The following is a 19,602-nucleotide window of genomic DNA, read 5'->3' on the forward strand; positions in this document are numbered from 1 at the left end:
TGATCATACAAATTAAACATCCTGCAAAACCGTTTTCTGACGTGTCCCGGACCGCGTTATCATTAGTGGGATCCTCATCCCCGTATTATACAAAACCTTTTGTATCCAAGGTAGGGAAGGTTCGTCTAGGTCCATAGAGCCTGCAATCCAAATCTGCCTACAGAGGGGTAGAAATTCTGCACATCATTGAAGCTCTTTTAGCACGTCTAGTATGGCCCCTAACTTGATGTTATTGAAAGTGCGTTCTATGCCTAAGAAGGCATTTAGTACACTCTGAGCGTCAGGCACTACATCACCTCTGGAGGTTCTACAAGAGTATGATCCGATCTTCAAACCTTCTGTTAGTTCCCCTGTCGTCTAGCTTGTCAAGCTCTTCATGCTCACGCATTTCTGCCTCTCTTTTCTGTCTGCAAATGCGTCTCGCTTTTCTCTTCAACTCTTGGTATCTATTGTGGTCGATTGTAACGTAGCGAGGTAGGCAGTATGTTTTCTCTCCGTCATTAACCGAAAACCTATAAAACGCCATAACTAAGCACTAAATTAAGATATAAAAGTGGAACCTGTGGATAAAAATTTTTGAAAAAGTGGGCGTTAATGTATATATCTCATAAACTACTAAAGCTATAATAACCAAATTCGTCCAGCGCGAATATTACAAGAACTCCAACCGATAGTGAGAAAATAAATGAAATCGGATGAAACCCTAGCTCACTCCCCATAAAACGGTACTGTTCAAAACTACTGAAATGCACCAGAAACGTAAAAATTTGCTGCCGGGATGGTATGACAAGGCTTTATAAGGAACGTGGTAAAAATTGGACGATGGGCGTGGCATCGCCCACTTTTTGGTGAAATCCCATATCGGGATCCAAATAATCAATTTCGAAAAAATTTGGAAAGTGGCATTCTGTGAAAATGAGCGTCTACTTTCCATATAGAACAATTTTAAATTCCTCTTGATTTTACACTTTATGAGAAAAAATTGTTCAAATCCAACCAAAACTGTTCAAGACCCTATGTATCGAATATGTGTACCCCAGTACCTATAATTGACTTTTGTTCTCAAACATTGGTCAATTTGTGAGATATGCAATATAAATTCAGATGGAATCCTTTTACTGCAATAGTAATTCTGTGTATCAAAAATGGGTGGAATCGGGTCAATACTTCCCTGAGCCCACATACATATATCTATGTATATAAAAATTAAAATGTGTCTGTATGTTCCGGGTAGACTCCGAAACGGCTAAACCAATTTCAATGAAACTTTCAGGAAATATTTAAATTGACCTGACGAGTAATCCTGTAAAGTGTGGTGACGATCGGAGCACTTTTTTTTAACTGTCAAATACAGTTTTTATTTACTATGAACAATTTCCTTTGCGTTTTTCTTTTGCAATAACAATTAAGATGTGATGAGTATGCTGTGTGAAATGGACATCGCTCATATTGTATATATTTATAATTACTAGCTTTTTGTTCTATTAATTTAATTTATATTTGCTTTTTTTATTCATATATTGAAACAAAAGACATTTTAACTAGTTTTAAATAACTATCAAAGAACCTTGTCTTATTTATATCGTTTATATTTATCACGTACTATTATATTACTATTTTAATTCTTTCAAAAAAAATTACAATTCGAGTTTTATTTTTTTTTTAATTTATTTTGGGAGAAATCTCTAAATTTTCTATTCAAGTTCAATTTTATCTTTTAAATTATTTATAAATATTTACATTTTAAGTAAAAATAAAAAGACAATAATAATGTCATCTCGATTAAATTTGGAAAAATTACACAGTTTTGCGGATAAAATATTTGTAGACAATAGTTGGTATTAAAACATTATTAATCAAGTAATTTGTGAGTAATGAAATAAGTATAAATAATTATTGGTGCCTTATTTTACTCCATATTTTATATCCATATTTGTGTAAGCACGTTGAAATTATTAATTAAAATTAATTTAAAAGATTACGTTGATTAAACCGAGCATAGCATCCCAATATCATACAAATTGTTTTTTTCTTTCTATTAATTTCAATGAATTTCATAGGCGTATTTTTGTGAATCATTCAAAAACACGTCAGACCTATGATTTTAAAAGAATAAAGATTAGGAAAGCAAAAAAATTTGAAAGAGATTTGGAAGGCCAAAAGTATATATTTTTAGAGTTAATATACCATAATGATTATGAGTTTAATTGCCATTGATTTCATACTAATTACTAAAGTTAAATCAAATTAAATTTATAAGATTAAACTTCATATTTATAGAACAGCATATATACTATTATATATAGTATGTATCCCAACATATTTACTACTTATGAATTTTTTCTATTAGATTTGAAGATAAATGAGAAAGAGTTAAAGGAAATGGAGTCTGATAATTTTTAATTTAAAATTCATTGTACGAAGTCATCAACTCTAAACAAATACCATAGTTACCACACTCTATTATCCATAGTTACAATAAATAAATTTATATAAAAACATACAAAAGAATTTAAAGACTGAAATAGGACCCATTCGGCGAAGTTTCCTTCAACTGGTTCCAGTGGTACTACCACATCAACAAAAGTTTCTTCTTCAGGATCATTCACATTATATTGTTTGCAAATATTGTGTAAAGCACAACAAACATTTACAATAACAGTTGCTTTACTAGGAGGATATCGTAGTTTACGTTCATCTAGTATACAACGAAAACGGCATTTCAGCACTCCAATTGTCCGTTCAACTACGTTCCTTGCCTTTACATGTTTCTTATTAAAATTTGATTCCACTGTTCCTGGTAAAGCGTTTCGGAAAGGCGTCCATAGATACTCGTGTAGTGGATAACCAGAATCACCAATATATATATATTATAATTTAATTTTTAATTTTAGTATTTATGTATGTACATACACATATAAATTGTAGTTACCTAAGTAAACCGAATTATGATCTCCTTTTTGGTATGTTTGCTCCAGATATGTTTTTAAAGCGCTATTGTTCCACACAAATGAATCGTGGCTAGATCCTCCATATCTTGCATCAACACACCATATGACCATATCCTGATCGCATGCCTGATAAAAATTAATTTTTTAGGACGAAATAATAATAAGTAATAATTTATTCATTTAGTTGCTACTTACAATCATCGCATTTATGCTGTAAAATCCTTTTCTATTCACATATAAGTGCTTGTTCACACATCAACGCAACCAACCACATTTGGAATTCCTGATCTGGTGAAAAATTTCCTTCTTGCTGTTTGTTTCTGCTCTTCAGTTATGTCTGTTTTGATCCAGACACTGCACAGAGTGGATTCCAATATTGGAAGCATTTCCTTAAAAATCAACGAAACAGTGGGCTGTGCAATACCTAGTTGGAAATCATTTCCCACTGTTTGCTGATAGCTCCCATGAGCCAAAAATCTGAGAACGCAGCACAATTTCAACATCGGCGATATTGACGACGATAGGTTAGTCAGACATTTTTCCTTTATGCTGTCTAGCACATACATAAATGCATCCTTACTTAACCGAAAGTTTTTTTTGAATCTGTTAATAAAAGCTTATGTGACGTGATATTTGTTTATGCACTTTTATAGCGATACTTACAACACTGAAGAAAGTTCCATGGGATTAGAGTGATCTCTGATGAACCGTCGCTGCCTAAGTAACTTCGCTGTTGTCCTTTCAACAACACTGTCTTCAAAATATAAATCTACGTTGTTAAACATTTTGATTCATTTTTTTAAAATCACGGTAAAATTTCAAAACACACAATAACGAATAAGCGAATAATAAAATTCCAAAACAAAAACAATAATACGTCAAATATGTCAATTTCGGATGAACTCGTGTGACATTTCTCAATTAGTTTAGTATGGCAACAAAAAAGTTGAGCGAATGCAGAGAACGTTTAATATAGAGAAGGTTCACCGCGTTGCCAAACTTACGATATTTCATTTTTTGGAGGGGTACTCTTTTCTATAAGCGGATTTCACCAATATTTAACAGGAGCGTCGAAAATAGCAGAATTGAGTATTTTCAGTGTTAAATGAGAAAAATTATGCTAATTTCAATGTACGCTTACAGATTCGCATATTTACAATGCGCAAACGGCTATGGATATCATTTATAGATATTCTCCATATATGTATGTATGTACACATTTGATAACAAAGCTCATATGTATGTATATATATATGTATGTATGTATGTGCAATTTGACATATTTAATGATAAATTCCATTAAATCTGTTGGTAATTATAATAAAGTCATATTTCCATTATTACCTAAATAAATATACATACATACATCCAAATACTTGAATTGGGCATTAGAGGTTTTGATAACGTTTTGAAAACCAAGCCGACGTACATACATACATAAGTATTCGCATATGGATGTAATTATGTGTACATACATATACACCCTGCGAACCACGGCTACCCGCTTGAGACAAATATTCCAATACAACTACACATTTTTTCTCTATACACTAACACCAACGCACATTTTCGGGTTATTTTTTGTTTACCTAAATGCGATGAAAAAAGTTTCTTTCATCTCTTGATTTATTTGAATGAGTGCGAAGGAGAAAACATTATTGTCAATAGTGACAAAAGAAAACCCCAAAAAGGGTAATAAAAAAACGATTGAAAGACGCATGTCATTCGTGATCGTACTATCGTAAAGGAGGCTCGTACAACAAGAAGGTAAGTGAATGATTTTTTTTAAATAATTTGCAAATAATTACTTGATTTGTTTTTATAGCATTGGAATTAGCAGCTGCAGCAATATCATCAGAAGCACCAAATTTAAATTGTTAAGTAAGTATGTCAGAAAAAGTGTGTGTTGTTTGAAATTGAATTGCGCAGTTCAACATAATACGCAAAAATAATTACATACATATGTACATATGTAAGTATGTATTTTATGCGTTTAAGGCGGCCTGCACAATCCAATATAATATGTGAAAACCAATGTTTGCCTTATATTTTAAATAATCAGATAATATTATTCTTTTATTTCAGATATTATTATGATTTTTATTTAATTATTCTTTCTTTTCAGATTTTATCACTATTTGTATTTAATATATTTTATTCTTTCAGATAATATTAATCTTTTTTTTTCAGATATTATTATCATTTTATACAATTAATCTTTCTTCAAAGTAATTATTATTTATTTTCAGGTATTAATAATCTTTATTTTATTTTCAGGTATTTGTCTTTTATAATATTTTTACACTCTTTTATTTTCAGGTTTTAAAAATTCTTTTCTTTATTTCATCTTTTTTTAAATATTAAATATTTTTTAAATTAAATATATTTTTATTTATATAAATTGTAATACATTTTTTGTAAACATATAAAAAATAAAATAAAATAAAAATTTTGAAAATTAAAAAGTTTAGTTTGAAATTTTAAAAGTAGGAATCAAACAATGCAACCCTGCATCAGCTGTTTAAAATGCAACCCTGCATCAGCTATTTAAAAAGAGAAAATGCAACCCTGCATCAGCCGTCGATTGGGGATATTAGAGCAGGACAGATATACTTTTTTATGTGACACTGCTGAATGAGCGCAACAAAGATGTATGATCACATGTATACGTACGTGAGTAGGTAAAATATCTGCCAGGCTTAAGAAACATTCTATATGTTTACCACCACGTTTACCACCATGTTACCCGCTAATTATCTGGTGTTTTACCCGCTTATGGTTGGCAGGGATTGTTTTCAAGTATACGATTCAATACATATGTGTGTGTGTGTTTAATGTTATCTCATCTGTAAATGTGTGACTTGTGTCCCCATGAATTTTTATTATTATTGAATGCGTATTGCATGTAAATACTTGTGGCTGTTTATGTACATATGTGTGTATGTATGTTTCAAAATATATATTTATTTTTAATAGTATTTCGGCTTTGCTGATACTAAACAAGTAAGCATGTTCAATGACGCTGACGCGTTAGCCTCTTCAGCTGACCTCTGTCGCTCGGGTGCCACTGCCGGCTGTTCCAGCTTAAAATTATTCGAATTACTATCGCGTAATCAACGGTTTCTCGGAGCTCGATTGTATGCTCCTCGTTAATTGACGGGTGCAGCTGTACTCTTCAGCAGCACGTCGCTTCGCCGCACACCTTGCCTTCTTCGGGCCATCCACCTTAAAAATAGCGACACCTTTTCCATCTTCATCTCCTCTATGCATAGCAGCCATACTTTGTCTACCGTGTTTGGTTCCGGCTGGTGGTGTTGTTGCCTTCCAAGACCAAGCTTTGCAAATGCTCTTTTAAGAAATAGTTCCCTCTGGCTTTTTTATGGTGGATTCGGTCTACTTCAATTCTTTTTTTGTTTTTGCTAATTTAGTTCGAGTATAGGGGAATGTATGTCCTATTGCCCATAGCACCCGCAACTGAAGTAAGGCCACCTTATTACGGAGGGCGGCAGATCTTCGTAAGCTCCGTTCGAGTCTAGGCTATTTAAGGGTATGCATGACACCTTAGTGCAGCCATTTTTAGTACCGCCAACCATGATAAGACTCCCCATCTGAATACAGTGATAATGGGAAGCAACGAACAACCAGTTAAGAAGTCAGTCCTTAGTTAAATTTCTCCCAACTACAACAGAGGGGAACTGTTACCAGCCCGCCCTGACTTAGTCGGCACCCTTGTGGAGGGCTCCAATAAACTGCTCATTCGTCAGAATCGCTGATATCGGACCACCAAAGCATATAGCTGCCATACAAAGATCAAAATCGGGAATTTTATACCCTGAGCAAGGTATATTAAGTTTGTCATGATGTTTGTCAGAGACCCTATAAAGCTGAACAAAAGACAAGCTTAATCAAATATTCCTTACCACTGGTGGGGGAAAATAAATGATAGTCAAGTCTTGTTCTGTAAGAACTATTTCATTCTACGAGAACTATTTTAGTCTGATTTTATTTAGAGTTTTCACGTATTTATATACAATTTTAAGAACTATCTTAACTATCTTAATATATGTGTATGTGTGCATGTTCATATGTATTGACGCATATTGTTTATTGCTGCTTGACGTGGGGTTGTCTTTAAGTGTACAATTTAATACATGTGTATGTGTGTTTGTTTAATGTTATCTCTTCTGTAAATTTATGACTTGTGTCCCATGCATTTTTATTATTATTAGATGTACATTGCATTTAAATCAGTGAAGCGCTTTACCTAGCCCGCGGGCGGCCGACTTTATAGCTCTCTCACAGATTCGCTCACACGTATTAGTCAAGCGCTCTATATACAAAAAATGGAAAATTAATGTGCATTTGAAAATCACTTGATCAACGACTGTTGACTGCTACGCATGTAATTTGTATGTGCGCGCTGATTAACAATTTTACTGTGTTTAATATTGAGTGGGAAAACAAATTTTTGTTTTCCGAAAACTTTTTCGGTAATGCTGAGTGTTTAGTTTGTAAACACATATCTAAACGAAATAGGGAGTACTATATTAAAAGGCATTATAGCGGAAACCATTCTATTTATGAATCGGTAACGGGCAGTTCTAGAGAATTATTTATATGCCAACTAAAAAAACCGTTTTATGAGCAATTCAGGGAATTGCGAGGACGGAGTTTTTTTTAAAGATATGTGTCAAAAGGTTTTTCAATGTTTCAGTACTATAGGTCAGGAAGTTTTCGCTGCTATCAGTTCAATACCTTTATCACGGACAACTAAAACTCGACGCACTGAAGTAATAGGCTGACATATTTATAATATGACTATGCGAAGGGTGTAAGAAAGCAAGTATTTTTCCATATGTATTGACGAGAGTACAGATATATCCGATGTGAACCGATTAATTATTTATGTAAAAACGGCTGATGAAAACTTCGATATAAAAGTGGACTTGCTTTCGGTTGTATCTATGCATGGCCATGTGACTGGTAATATTCTGTATAATGCTATATATTCAAATGTCCTTGCAGTCTTTGATATAACTAAATTAAGTAGCATATGTACTGATGGTGCTCAAGTCATGGTAGGTAGAAATGAAGGACTTTCTGGAACTCTAAGCAAGAACGGATACAATTTCCCTTTTTTTCACTGCATTATACATTAACAAGCCCTATTTGCAAAGTGTTTGAATACGACCAATGCAATGCAAGTTTCTGTAAAAATTATAAATAGGATTAGGGGAGGCCGAAATTCTTTACGGCATAGAAAGTTTTAAAAGAAAAGTTTTTAAAAGAAATCGATGCAGATTATGGTGACCTCTTACTGTTTACAGAGGTTCGTTGGTTAAGTCGCGGAAAAAGTTTAAAGCGAGTTTTTGATTTGCGCGGAAATTGTCTTATTTTTAGAAAACGATTCGTCAGCAGAGTCCCAAGAACTTCTTATATCTTTTAGAGATAAATATTTTATATTAGATCTAGCTTTTCTTGTGGACATAAGTGAACAAATTAATCAGTTGAATTTGACCTTACAAGGTCGCGATAAACAAATATTCGATTTAGTCTTAGCAATTGAAAAATTTCACCATAAATTAAGCTTGCTTATTAATAATTTTAAAGAAAACGACCTCACTGTTCTAAGAAGAACACGCTTTATTGTAGAAAAATATTCTAACAATTTTAAATTCCTCTTGATTTTACACTTTATGAGAAAAAATTGTTCAAATCCAACCAAAACTGTTCAAGACCCTATGTATCGAATATGTGTACCCCAGTACCTATAATTGACTTTTGTTCTCAAACATTGGTCAATTTGTGAGATATGCAATATAAATTCAGATGGAATCCTTTTACTGCAATAGTAATTCTGTGTATCAAAAATGGGTGGAATCGGGTCAATACTTCCCTGAGCCCACATACATATATCTATGTATATAAAAATTAAAATGTGTCTGTATGTTCCGGGTAGACTCCGAAACGGCTAAACCAATTTCAATGAAACTTTCAGGAAATATTTAAATTGACCTGACGAGTAATCCTGTAAAGTGTGGTGACGATCGGAGCACTTTTTTTTAACTGTTAAAAATATTCTAACCATGCAAGGCTGCAAGAATATCAACCAATCCTTGATATATTGCAGAGTATTGCATGTGGTTGTTCATGTACGTACATATGTACATATGTACGTTTGAAAATAGATATTTATTTTTAATTGTATTTCGGCTTTGCTGATAAGTGAGCATTTTCAATGATATTTGAACATATTGCCGAGGGAAAGAAATTAGTATTTAAAAAATTAGTTGACTGTATAACTTATTACAATAGCTAGAATATTTCTTACCTTATTTGTAAAGAATATATAAATGTCTAAATATAAGTACTATGTTAATATATTCCGCCTTTTTGAATCAATGAACCTGTTCAATTTTGAACAAAGCATATACGTATATACAAATGAACGTCATGACGATCTGAATCGATTTAACCATGCCCGTCAGTCCGTCTGTCCGTCTATATTTATGCGAAATCCCTCTGTTTTTGAGATATTGATTTGAAATTTTGCACCTTTCCCTTTTCAAAAAGCTGCTCATTTGTCGAAACGGCTAATATCGGACCACTATACTGAACGATCGAAATAAGGTAATGGAAAGTTTTTTTCATTTGACGAAATATTAGAATTATTGAATAAGACAATGGTGAAATACTCGAAGATATTGTTTATCTGAATCAAGTTCTATTTGAAAACTACTTCATTTGAATAGATATCTTTTGAAACTATTATCCAGATCAATTTTTAATTAAAAATATTATAATAAAAACGTAAAAACGAAACATCATTAGATCTATTTACTACAGTGCTTACTTTGATTATATGGTAAAAATTATAATGCAAAACACGCATCAGAGAATTACTCTCAATTCACTTAAAATGAGATCGGTTTAACCGTTCGTATGAATATTAACTCGATTAGTATTAATAAGTACATGACTTTCGACTATCCGGATACTGTAAATCGAATGTTATTATTCGAATAGTACCATATCCGGCTAACCGGATTGGTCGAATACCAAAAGCTCTAGTTCGTACATATCTATGTGTATACAACTATATATTGATGAATACACACATGTATGAAGGCATATAAGTTTCGTGCGCTTTCAACAAAACGATTGGTCATTATAGCTGAAAGCTTAGTACATTTTGAGAGAAAAAGTGGTAAACCTTTTTGAAGTTAAAACTACATAAACTACATGAAATACATAATTATATCAATTTATCAACAGTCACAAAAATCAAATTGGGCAAAAACTGTGCATAAAAAGGCTTGTCTCACCATTTTTAAGTTGGGATAAATTATAATAAATTAGCAATTAAATCTTTTTAATTTGCTCTCATTTAAGTTTCGTACCTTATTTGAAACTTCTTCATATTGTTATATTATGATTGTGCTGGTTGGTCAAGCTATGTGAAGGAAAATGTAATAAAAACTGAAATATTAAAAAAGAAATATCCTCCAGAATTCTTCTAGTTGACCACCGCGCTAACTTTGCTTGTTGTCTAGCCAGAGGAATTCAGCTTATGCCATGGGTCAAGATGTAAGGGCAAAACTAAGAAAGAAAGCACCGACCGAACGCTTACAAAACAAAAAAAGAAATATGTGCACACTAGCGGACCAAAAAAAAATTACAACTAAATAAAAATTTCATAGACTTTTGTAAAAATGAGGGCAGTCGGAGTACTGCCACTCCTACCCCTCGTAGATGTAAAATATTAAAAATTCTGTAATATGCAAACGTTTAAATTGTTTATAAAAATGAATTTATTTTATGCAAAAATGGAGAGTATAAAGTAAAAAAGTTTATGTTTTTAAATGTTTACGTTTATTAGTGAGTGCATTTCGGGCAAACACAACCGGATTTCCCGACAGCTACAAATTTGTCTAAGGAAGAACATTAATAACAGGCATGTGAGATAATTTTTTAAATGCATTACAATATAACCATACATTATTCCAAATCCTGTTCAATATCAACTTCTAACTCAAAAGAATATTCAGAGAGCATCCCTATATCGTCGTCCGAACTACAATTTTCATCATCATCTTCATGACGGGACGTAGAAGCCACGTCTAAATTGTCTGGAACAGCAGGCAACTCTAAAAGTTCAGTAACTTTATGTGGGACTCTTCGGATTAATTTATTTTTAGTACGATTATTTAAGCAGATACTTGATAACAAAGGGTCAGAAGAATCCATAGCTCTATTAAACACATCGACAATATTGTTACTTCGTGAATTTTTCCTCGCATGAGCAATACGATCTTTTTTGAAAAACTTATTTCTTGCTTCTGATGCATTTTCGCCTAGGCAGCCAATTGGTACTAAAGACGCCTCCATTATTTGTGCCGAATGAACTAAAATCTTGTGGACTGTTGCCGACATTGGGTACCAATCGTACTTATTGAAATATAAATCGGCAGTATCTATACAGAAATCATTGAACTTTTTAAAATTAATGCGAAATTCGCACGAAATCGACACCAGTATTATATGAAAATGTCTCAATAGATCAATGTCAATATTAGTAATTGATGCAAATAGTTCTAAGTTAGCGATATTCTCGTCGTTTGTTGAGCCACATCCATTTGACTTAGGTTTGTTAATATGCAATCCCATTTTCTCCCAAAAATTTTTCTGAATTTCCTGTTTTCTTTGCTTAATGGTATTTTTTTCTTCCGGACTCCTTACTTCCAGAAATCGTATCCAAACATGTAATGGACTGACGCCGTACTTTAAAGTGCTTGGTTTTGGTTCAAAAACAGGAGATTTTAGATCTCTTATAGACATAAATTGTTTCGGACTTGCACCACAAATAGGACAAGATTGAGTAGAATTTGCTCCGGTTAATATGTTCAAAACCTTGCCATCTATCAATGTCATATTTAAATCATACCTAATGATAATTTCCGTACCATCCTCCAAATCCCATTTTAACGGCGCTAAACTAGATATTTGCAGATCTAATTAGTTTTTTTCAGCTAAAATATGTTCTTTAGTTTCTTTAACGTACTCAGCTTTAATTGGTCTGCAAAACCGTATGGATTGAGGGGTGCGGTTAAGCCAAATGATCCGATTCGAAAATGATATTAATTTAAGAGGTATAATTGAGGTTACAAAGAGGGACTGATCAAAAGACTCAGGCGTGTTTTCGTTAAACATCTGTTTGAACATACTCTGTCCTGTTGAACCATCGAAACCGTAGCTAAATATCAATGTAGCTTCATTTATATCTGAGAGTTGTTCAATAACTTCTTTTTGTAGCAATAAAATTCTTTTGGCAGTGTGGTCTACCAGTTTTTGTAAAGGAACTTCTACGTAAGTTTCACAATTCGTTATCTCCTCTGGCCGGCAGTGAAGCTTGCATTCAATTAACTTATGGTACGCAGGGTATATGTCACAATTACGAGCTTTGTTCAGTAATCGCATGTTTACATACTGTTGCTTGCTCAAGTTATTCTCTAATAAAAACACTAAAGCTTCTTCTGCAGATAACGCAATTAGACTTTTCGTTGTAGAAACAATAATTTTCTTAATTTTCGATGGCCTTGTCGGAGATTTAAGCGACTGTTTCAACACAAATCTTAAATCAGGTTCATTTGCAGATCGTGCTGCATTAGGGTCATTTTGTTACTCCGAAGTCACATCTGAGGCAAGTTTTCTCTTCAAACGATCACTCGCCTCACTATAAATAAGTTGTGGTCTTCCTCTTTTACATTTGCGGCCAATTATGAAATTTGTCTCACCCTCTAGCCATTCATTATTATATTGCTTAAAACGAGTTAATGACCTTTGGTATTTGATCCATTTTCGATTTATGAATGAACGAAGATTCTCAATTTTCTTTTTAAACGCTTCCAATTCTTTTTCATCTATATTTTTATTTATTTCATGGATAATCCAATTCTCTGCTACATCTTTATTTTTCTTATTTTGTAGCCATACATTAAAAATGTCTTTATTTTTGAGGTTAATCGATTTTGAAAATATACATTATTTCCATCATTCGCAAAAATTAGCAAAAATTTTAATAACCACATGAAAGTACACATTATCACCTTTAATCTGATATATTGTTTATACAAAAGGGACCAAAACGAAGTAACGCTCCCATCCACAGAACACAAACACGATTGATAAATTTACACAACAAAACCACATACTAACACGTAATTAAAACTCGCTCACAACAATGATTCAAAAATGCTAGCTATTCCATTTTATATAAAATACCTTGATAACTATTTTCCATTTTTAGAAAGAAAAAAAAATGTTCACCCTTCATTATTAGAAACACTTGCGTTTTGAGTTATTATTTTTCATACGAATCACGAAAAACCATATGATTGAAATGTCATCTTTGAACGTACGGTAAATGAATAGGATTGCCATCTGTCCATATAAAATTTTTTTTTTTAAGATAAGAATAGTGGTATTAATTATATGTATTAATTTCCTTTTTTGAACGATGCAAAAAAAATGGTTTTTTGCCAAAAAAAAGCGGTCCGCTGGCCCATAGTGCAATGGTTTCTATAGTAATAATTAGATAATTAAAACCCCCATTATACTTTTTGGTTTCGACCATATTAAAAAAAAGAACTATTTAGATTTGAATTTTAATAGAACAATTTATTGGAAAGCAATTTTATAATTAAATTTTAATTCGCAATGTAGATTATTATATCTATCGAAAAAAGATAATAGTGATGTATTATAACAGGTGGCGCAAAAATTACCTTCCATTTCCCATCACTTTGGCCAGAACTTCCGGCGATAGGACCTCACATTCTTGACGGATATTGTCAAAAGCTGCAAGAGTCTGAGGCTTGTTGACATAAACCTGCGACTCCACAAAAAGAAGTCTGGAGCGGTCAAATCAGGCGATCTTGCTGACCAGTGCAAATCGCCAAAACGGGAGATTGGGCGCCCGGGAAATGCATCCTTCAGCATATCGGCTGTGGCACGCAGTGTAGCGTACCATTGTTTATTTACTTGTATTTCGCATGTGTTTACTACACAAATGTCAAAACAGAACTGACATTAGAGGTCAATTGCAAAATTTATAGCATCTTCTGACTTTTGCGCCACCCTGTACTATCGAGCATATAAATTATCCAAAGAAAATTACAAAATTACGCTTTACAAATCTTTCTTCTTCTTCTTAATTGGCGTAGACACCGCTTACGCGATTATAGCCGAGTTAACAACAGCGCGCCAGTCGTTTCTCCTTTTCGCTACGTGGCGCCAATTGGATATTCCAAGCGTAGCCAGGTCCTTCTCCACTTGGTCCTTCCAACGGAGTGGAGGTCTTCCTCTTCCTCTGCTTCCCCCGGCGGGTACAGCGTCGAATACTTTCAGAGCTGGAGTGTTTTCGTCCATTCGGACAACATGACCTAGCCAGCGTAGCCGCTGTCTTTTAATTCGCTGAACTATGTCAATGTCGTCGTATATCTCGTAAAGCTCATCGTTCCATCGAATGCGATATTCGCCGTGGCCAATGCGCAAAGGACCATAAATCTTTCGCAGAACTTTTCTCTCGAAAACTCGCAACGTCGACTCATCCGTTGTTGACATCGTCCAAGCCTCTGCACCATACAGCAGGACGGAAATTATGAGCGACTTATAGAGTTTGGCTTTTGTTCGTCGAGAGAGGACTTTACTTTTCAATTGCCTACTCAGTCCGAAGTAGCACCTGTTGGCAAGCGCAATCCTGCGTTGGATTTCCAGGCTGACATTGTTGGTGGTGTTAATACTGGTTCCTAAATAGACGAAATTATCTACAACTTCAAAGTTATGACTGCCAACAGTGACGTGAGTGCCAAGTTGCGAGTGCGACGACTGTTTGTTTGATGACAGGAGATATTTCGCTTTGCCCTCGTTCACTGCCAGACCCATTTGTTTTGCTTCTTTGTCTAGTCTTGAGAAAGCAGAACTAACGGCGCGGGTGTTAAGGCCGATGATATCAATATCATCAGCATACGCCAGCAGCTGTACACTCTTATAAAAGATGGTACCTTCTCTACTAAGTTCTGCAGCTCGAACTATTTTCTCCAGAAGCAGGTTGAAAAAGTCACACGATAGGGAATCGCCTTGTCTGAAACCTCGTTTGATATCGAACGGCTCGGAGAGGTCCTTCCCAATTCTGACGGAGCTCTTCGTGTTGCTCAACGTCAGTTTACACAGCCGTATTAGTTTTGCGGGGATACCAAATTCAGACATCGCGGCATAGAGGCAGTTCCTTTTCGTGCTGTCGAAAGCAGCTTTGAAATCGACGAAGAGGTGGTGTGTGTCGATTCTCCTTTCACGGGTCTTTTCCAAAGTTTCGCGTATGGTGAATATGTGGTCGGTTGCTGATTTTCCAGGTCTAAGGCCACACTGATAAGGTCCAATCAGTTTGTTGACGGTGGGCTTTAATCTTTCACACAATACGCTCGATAGAACCTTATATGCGATGTTGAGGAGGCTAATCCCACGGTAGTTGGCGCAGATTGTGGGGTCTCCTTTTTTATGGATTGGGCATAGCACACTTAAATTCCAATCGTTGGGCATGCTTTTGTCCGACCATATTTTTCAAAGAAGCTGATGCATGCTCCTTATCAGTTCTTCGCCGCCGTGTTTGAATAGCTCGGCCGGCAATCCATTGGCCCCCGCCGCTTTGTTGTTCTTCAGGCGGGTAATTGCTATTCGAACTTCCTCATGGTCGGGCAATGCCTTCTCCTGGCGTTGTGCATTCTCTGCCATTCAGCAGGCTGGAGAAGTGTTCCCTCCATAATTTAAGTATGCTCTGGGCATCGGTCACTAGATCACCTTTGGGGGTTCTACAAGAGTATGCTCCAGTCTTGAAACCTTCTGTAAGCCGCCGCATTTTTTCGTAGAATTTTCGAGCATTACCCCTGTCGGCCAGCTTATCATACTCTTCATACTCACGCATTTCGGCCTCTTTCTTTTTCTGTCTGCAGATGCGTCTCGCTTCCCTCTTCAATTCTCGATACCTATCCCATCCCGCACGTGTTGTGGTCGATCGTAACGTTGCGAGGTAGGCAGCCTGTTTTCTCTCCGCTGCGGCGCGGCACTCCTCGTCGTACCAGTTGTTCTTTTGCACTTTCCGAAAACCAAGGGTTTCGGTTGCAGCTGTACGTAAGGAGTTTGAAATGCCGTCCCACAGTTCCCTTATACCGAGTTGTTGATGAGTGCTCTCAGAGAGCAGGAGTGCAAGCCGAGTAGAAAATCGTTCGGCAGTCTGTTGTGATTGCAGCTTTTCGAAGTCGAACCTTCCTTGTGTTTGTTGGCGTGCGTTTTTTGCTGCACAGAGGCGGGTGCGAATCTTGGCTGCAACAAGATAGTGGTCCGAGTCGATATTAGGACCTCGGAGCGCACGCACATCTAAAACACTGGAGACGTGTCTTCCGTCTATCACAACATGATCGATCTGGTTGGTAGTTTTTCGATCCGGAGACAGCAGGTAGCTTGATGAATTTTTTTGTGCTGGAATCTAGTACTACAGATAACCATATTTCGGGCCCCGGCGAAGTCGATCAGCCTCAACCCATTTGGGGATGTTTCCTCGTGGAGGCTGAATTTACCGACCGTAGTGCCGAAGATACCTTCTTTGCCCACCCTGGCGTTAAAGTCGCCAAGCACGATTTTGACATCGTGGCGGGGGCATCTCTCATAAGTGCGTTCCAAGCACTCATAAAAGGCATCTTTGGTCACATCGTCCTTCTCATCCGTCGGAGCGTGGGCGCAGATCAGCGATATGTTGAAGAACCTCGCTTTGATGCGGATTGTGGCTAGACGTTCATTCACCGGAGTGAATGATAGTACTCGGCGACGGAGTCTCTCTCCCACCACGAATCCAACACCAAACTTGCGCACCTTTATATGGCCACTGTAGTAGATCTCACAAGGACCTACTCGTCTCTGTCCTTGTCCCGTCCATCGCATTTCTTGGACGGCGGTGATGTCAGCCTTTATTTTCACGAGGACATCAACCAGCTGGGTAGCGGCACCTTCCCAATTAAGGGACAGGACATTCGAGGTGCATGCCCTGATATCAAATCTTTCAAACTATGTAAATACATATACTCGTAATATACATATGCATCAATGCATCGGTAAATATGAATTAACACGAATTATTTATTAAACTGCTTGCGAAAAATCAATATGTTGCAAGTTATCTTCATACATTTTGTAATGACTGTGAATAAGTTTGTATTCAGAATATTGGAAAGCACTGTGTTAATTAAAACAAAAATATCTGTTTTATGCTTAATACGATACACATGGTTTTTTCAATAAATTTTATTTGAATAAACAATTTTATATTTCATAAATTTATTTAATATGAATATCGACGGGTGAGGCCGCGACACTCAAATTCCGGGGGCGATTTGTGGGTGCTGGCGATCAAGTTGACGTGGATCGTGGTTGACTTGTATGATTAAAGGCCTAGCTATAATGTGCATAAGCTAGCTTAAGCCAGCGTAAGCAACTGTCCGAATGCACACAAATTGTATGTTGCAACTATAATGTAGGGGATGTTCGAGTCTCAATCACTGCGACAGTATCGCAAGGCATCATATTCTACGCAAAAATGTTGCAATATAAGTATCAGCTGAGTATTTGCAGAAAAGCAACACTGTCGCAATATTGCTGCAGTTATTTGCTTGCTCGAACATCCCCGTACTTTACATCAAGTTTCGTTAAATTTTTTCAAATGTTATTTGCTTAAGGAAAATGCGAAACTGGTCGCATATTTTTTAAAAAGCTTGTAGCATTGATTTTTTTAGTATACTTTATATTTATTATAACAAATATATTTATTATAACAAAGATGCATAAAATGCATGTACCTTAACTCTTTTGAGTACTTGTTCATGAATTATTTTTCTTTTAATTTTTAATAAAAACAACTGAATGAAATTAATTAAACTCCATTTAGTTTTATTAAAAAAGAAATAAACAAGTTCGAAATGATTTTAGATATGTGATTTTAGAATATGTTTTCAAAAGTGTTAGAAAAAACTGCATAAGTTATTTATAATTTCCAAAGAACTTCTTCCACCGTAATGATGCAAATTGGAAGATTGCATAATCGATGGGATATTACTTTCAACTTCTCTACGCCATATACCGTCATGAAAATAACCATTAGAGTCCTCCCTATCAGCATAGTTGCTTGCAATATACGAATATGCATTAACGTTATTAAACATAATAAAATTATCTAAGGCAACGCACACCAAAACAATTTTTTCTGCATTTTCCGGAAATAAATGTAATGTTGTTAGTAAAACTCGCCAACGCGCTACTAGTATTCCAAAAGAGTTTTCTATTGTGCGACGAGCTCTTGATAACCGTTTATTAAACACCTCTTTTTCATTTGGTAGCATTCTCCCAGGGTATGGGCGCATTAAATTTATCCCTAAAGGAAAGGCAGCATCACCAACCATGAAGTGTGGAGTTTTTAGTTGCGTATTTGGTAAGTTTTTCACTGGAAGGATGGGAAGTTTGTGATTTAGCAACCTCTTTCCCAATCGACTCACTTGAAAAATGCCTTTACATGTAAAGAGAAACAATAATATTAATTAAAAAAAAAAAAAACAAATGCACAAATATAAAAGTCCTCACCACCATCACTCTGACTTAATAGACTGAATAGAAAAAAAAATTTTGTAGCAGAAAAATTGACTACCGCGTTTAGGTGGGCATCGAATAGCGATATGCTTCCCATAGATCCAACACAGTTGGGCATATTCCACAGTTCCCAGAAGTCTTGAGAAATTTGCTTGAAATCTCCTTCATTAGGCTCAGATATGTACATAAATAGAGCCACACTTCGTCCAAAGGACTTCAGCTGTCTCCAGAATATGCCCCTAACCGTTTCCTTACCCAGTTGAAATGATTATGTCAACGATTGAAACGAAGTTCCTTGCGATAAATATCTTTAAGAAAAATAAAGAGGAATAAGACATAATAAAGATATATTAGAATGAACAAACTTACTGTAATGTCAAAGCTAATCGACATTCCGGTTGCACAGGCTCCCTCAACGAATTCTTTTTTAAAAAGGGCTCAACCAGAGTAAGCAAAAGTTCATATACTTGTGGCCAGTGTTTAAAAAACTGCAGTCGAATTAGCAGAGTCGCAATATTGTTGCTATTCGCTACTTCAACTGCGAGCGATATCGAAAAGTATGCAAGTGCTTTTGCTTCTGTTTCTGAAAAAATCAGAAGTCGCATGCTTTGACTGGCGCAAAAATCAAACAGCTACGAAAATCAGAAATCAGCATAAGTCGCCGTTATTCGTTTTTCTGCTTTCTGCTTTGCTGTAGCTTTCGATCGTATACATAAGTTGCCGCAGCAGCTATCGACAATTTTCGACAGTCGTCGGCAGTCACAGTCGCGAAAAGTAATTCATTCGACTTTTTGCTACTTTTGATTTTTGTCGCTGTTGCTTTCGATCAGCAGCGAAAAAAAGCAAGAAGCGTCCGATTCGTGGAAGTCGGCCGTTGCGACCGTTTTTAATTAGCTACGACTTTAAAGAAATGTTTGGCAATTACTTATAGTGTACTTGAATTTTTTATTATGTTGTTCATTTT

The 19,602-nt window shown here is 35.4% G+C and overlaps 1 protein-coding gene and 1 long non-coding RNA gene across 2 annotated transcripts; both read right to left on the reverse strand.

Annotated features, from left to right (window-relative positions):
* Positions 1–2,301: 2,301 nt before the first annotated feature.
* Positions 2,302–4,457, reverse strand: LOC126764997 (uncharacterized). Its single transcript, XR_007668214.1, has 3 exons — positions 3,615–4,457; positions 3,147–3,554; positions 2,302–3,077 (listed from the first exon to the last, which is right to left on the reverse strand). It is a non-coding gene; the product is annotated as an uncharacterized LOC126764997 (long non-coding RNA).
* A 6,149-nt stretch (positions 4,458–10,606) lies between these two features.
* Positions 10,607–13,219, reverse strand: LOC126764888 (uncharacterized). The gene has a single exon (XM_050482555.1). It carries the CDS (start codon positions 11,880–11,882, stop codon positions 10,950–10,952), a length of 933 nt encoding a protein of 310 aa, XP_050338512.1. The 5' UTR covers positions 11,883–13,219; the 3' UTR covers positions 10,607–10,949.
* Between the last annotated feature and the right edge of the window lie 6,383 nt (positions 13,220–19,602).

This window comes from Bactrocera neohumeralis, unplaced genomic scaffold (assembly GCF_024586455.1).
Source record: "Bactrocera neohumeralis isolate Rockhampton unplaced genomic scaffold, APGP_CSIRO_Bneo_wtdbg2-racon-allhic-juicebox.fasta_v2 cluster10, whole genome shotgun sequence".
NCBI classification, from domain to species: Eukaryota; Metazoa; Arthropoda; class Insecta; order Diptera; family Tephritidae; genus Bactrocera; species Bactrocera neohumeralis.

Excerpts from the sequence above, each read along its gene's own strand:
- LOC126764888 (XM_050482555.1), bottom strand. The coding sequence starts at position 11,882 with ATGACATTGATAGATGGCAAGGTTTTGAACATATTAACCGGAGCAAAT.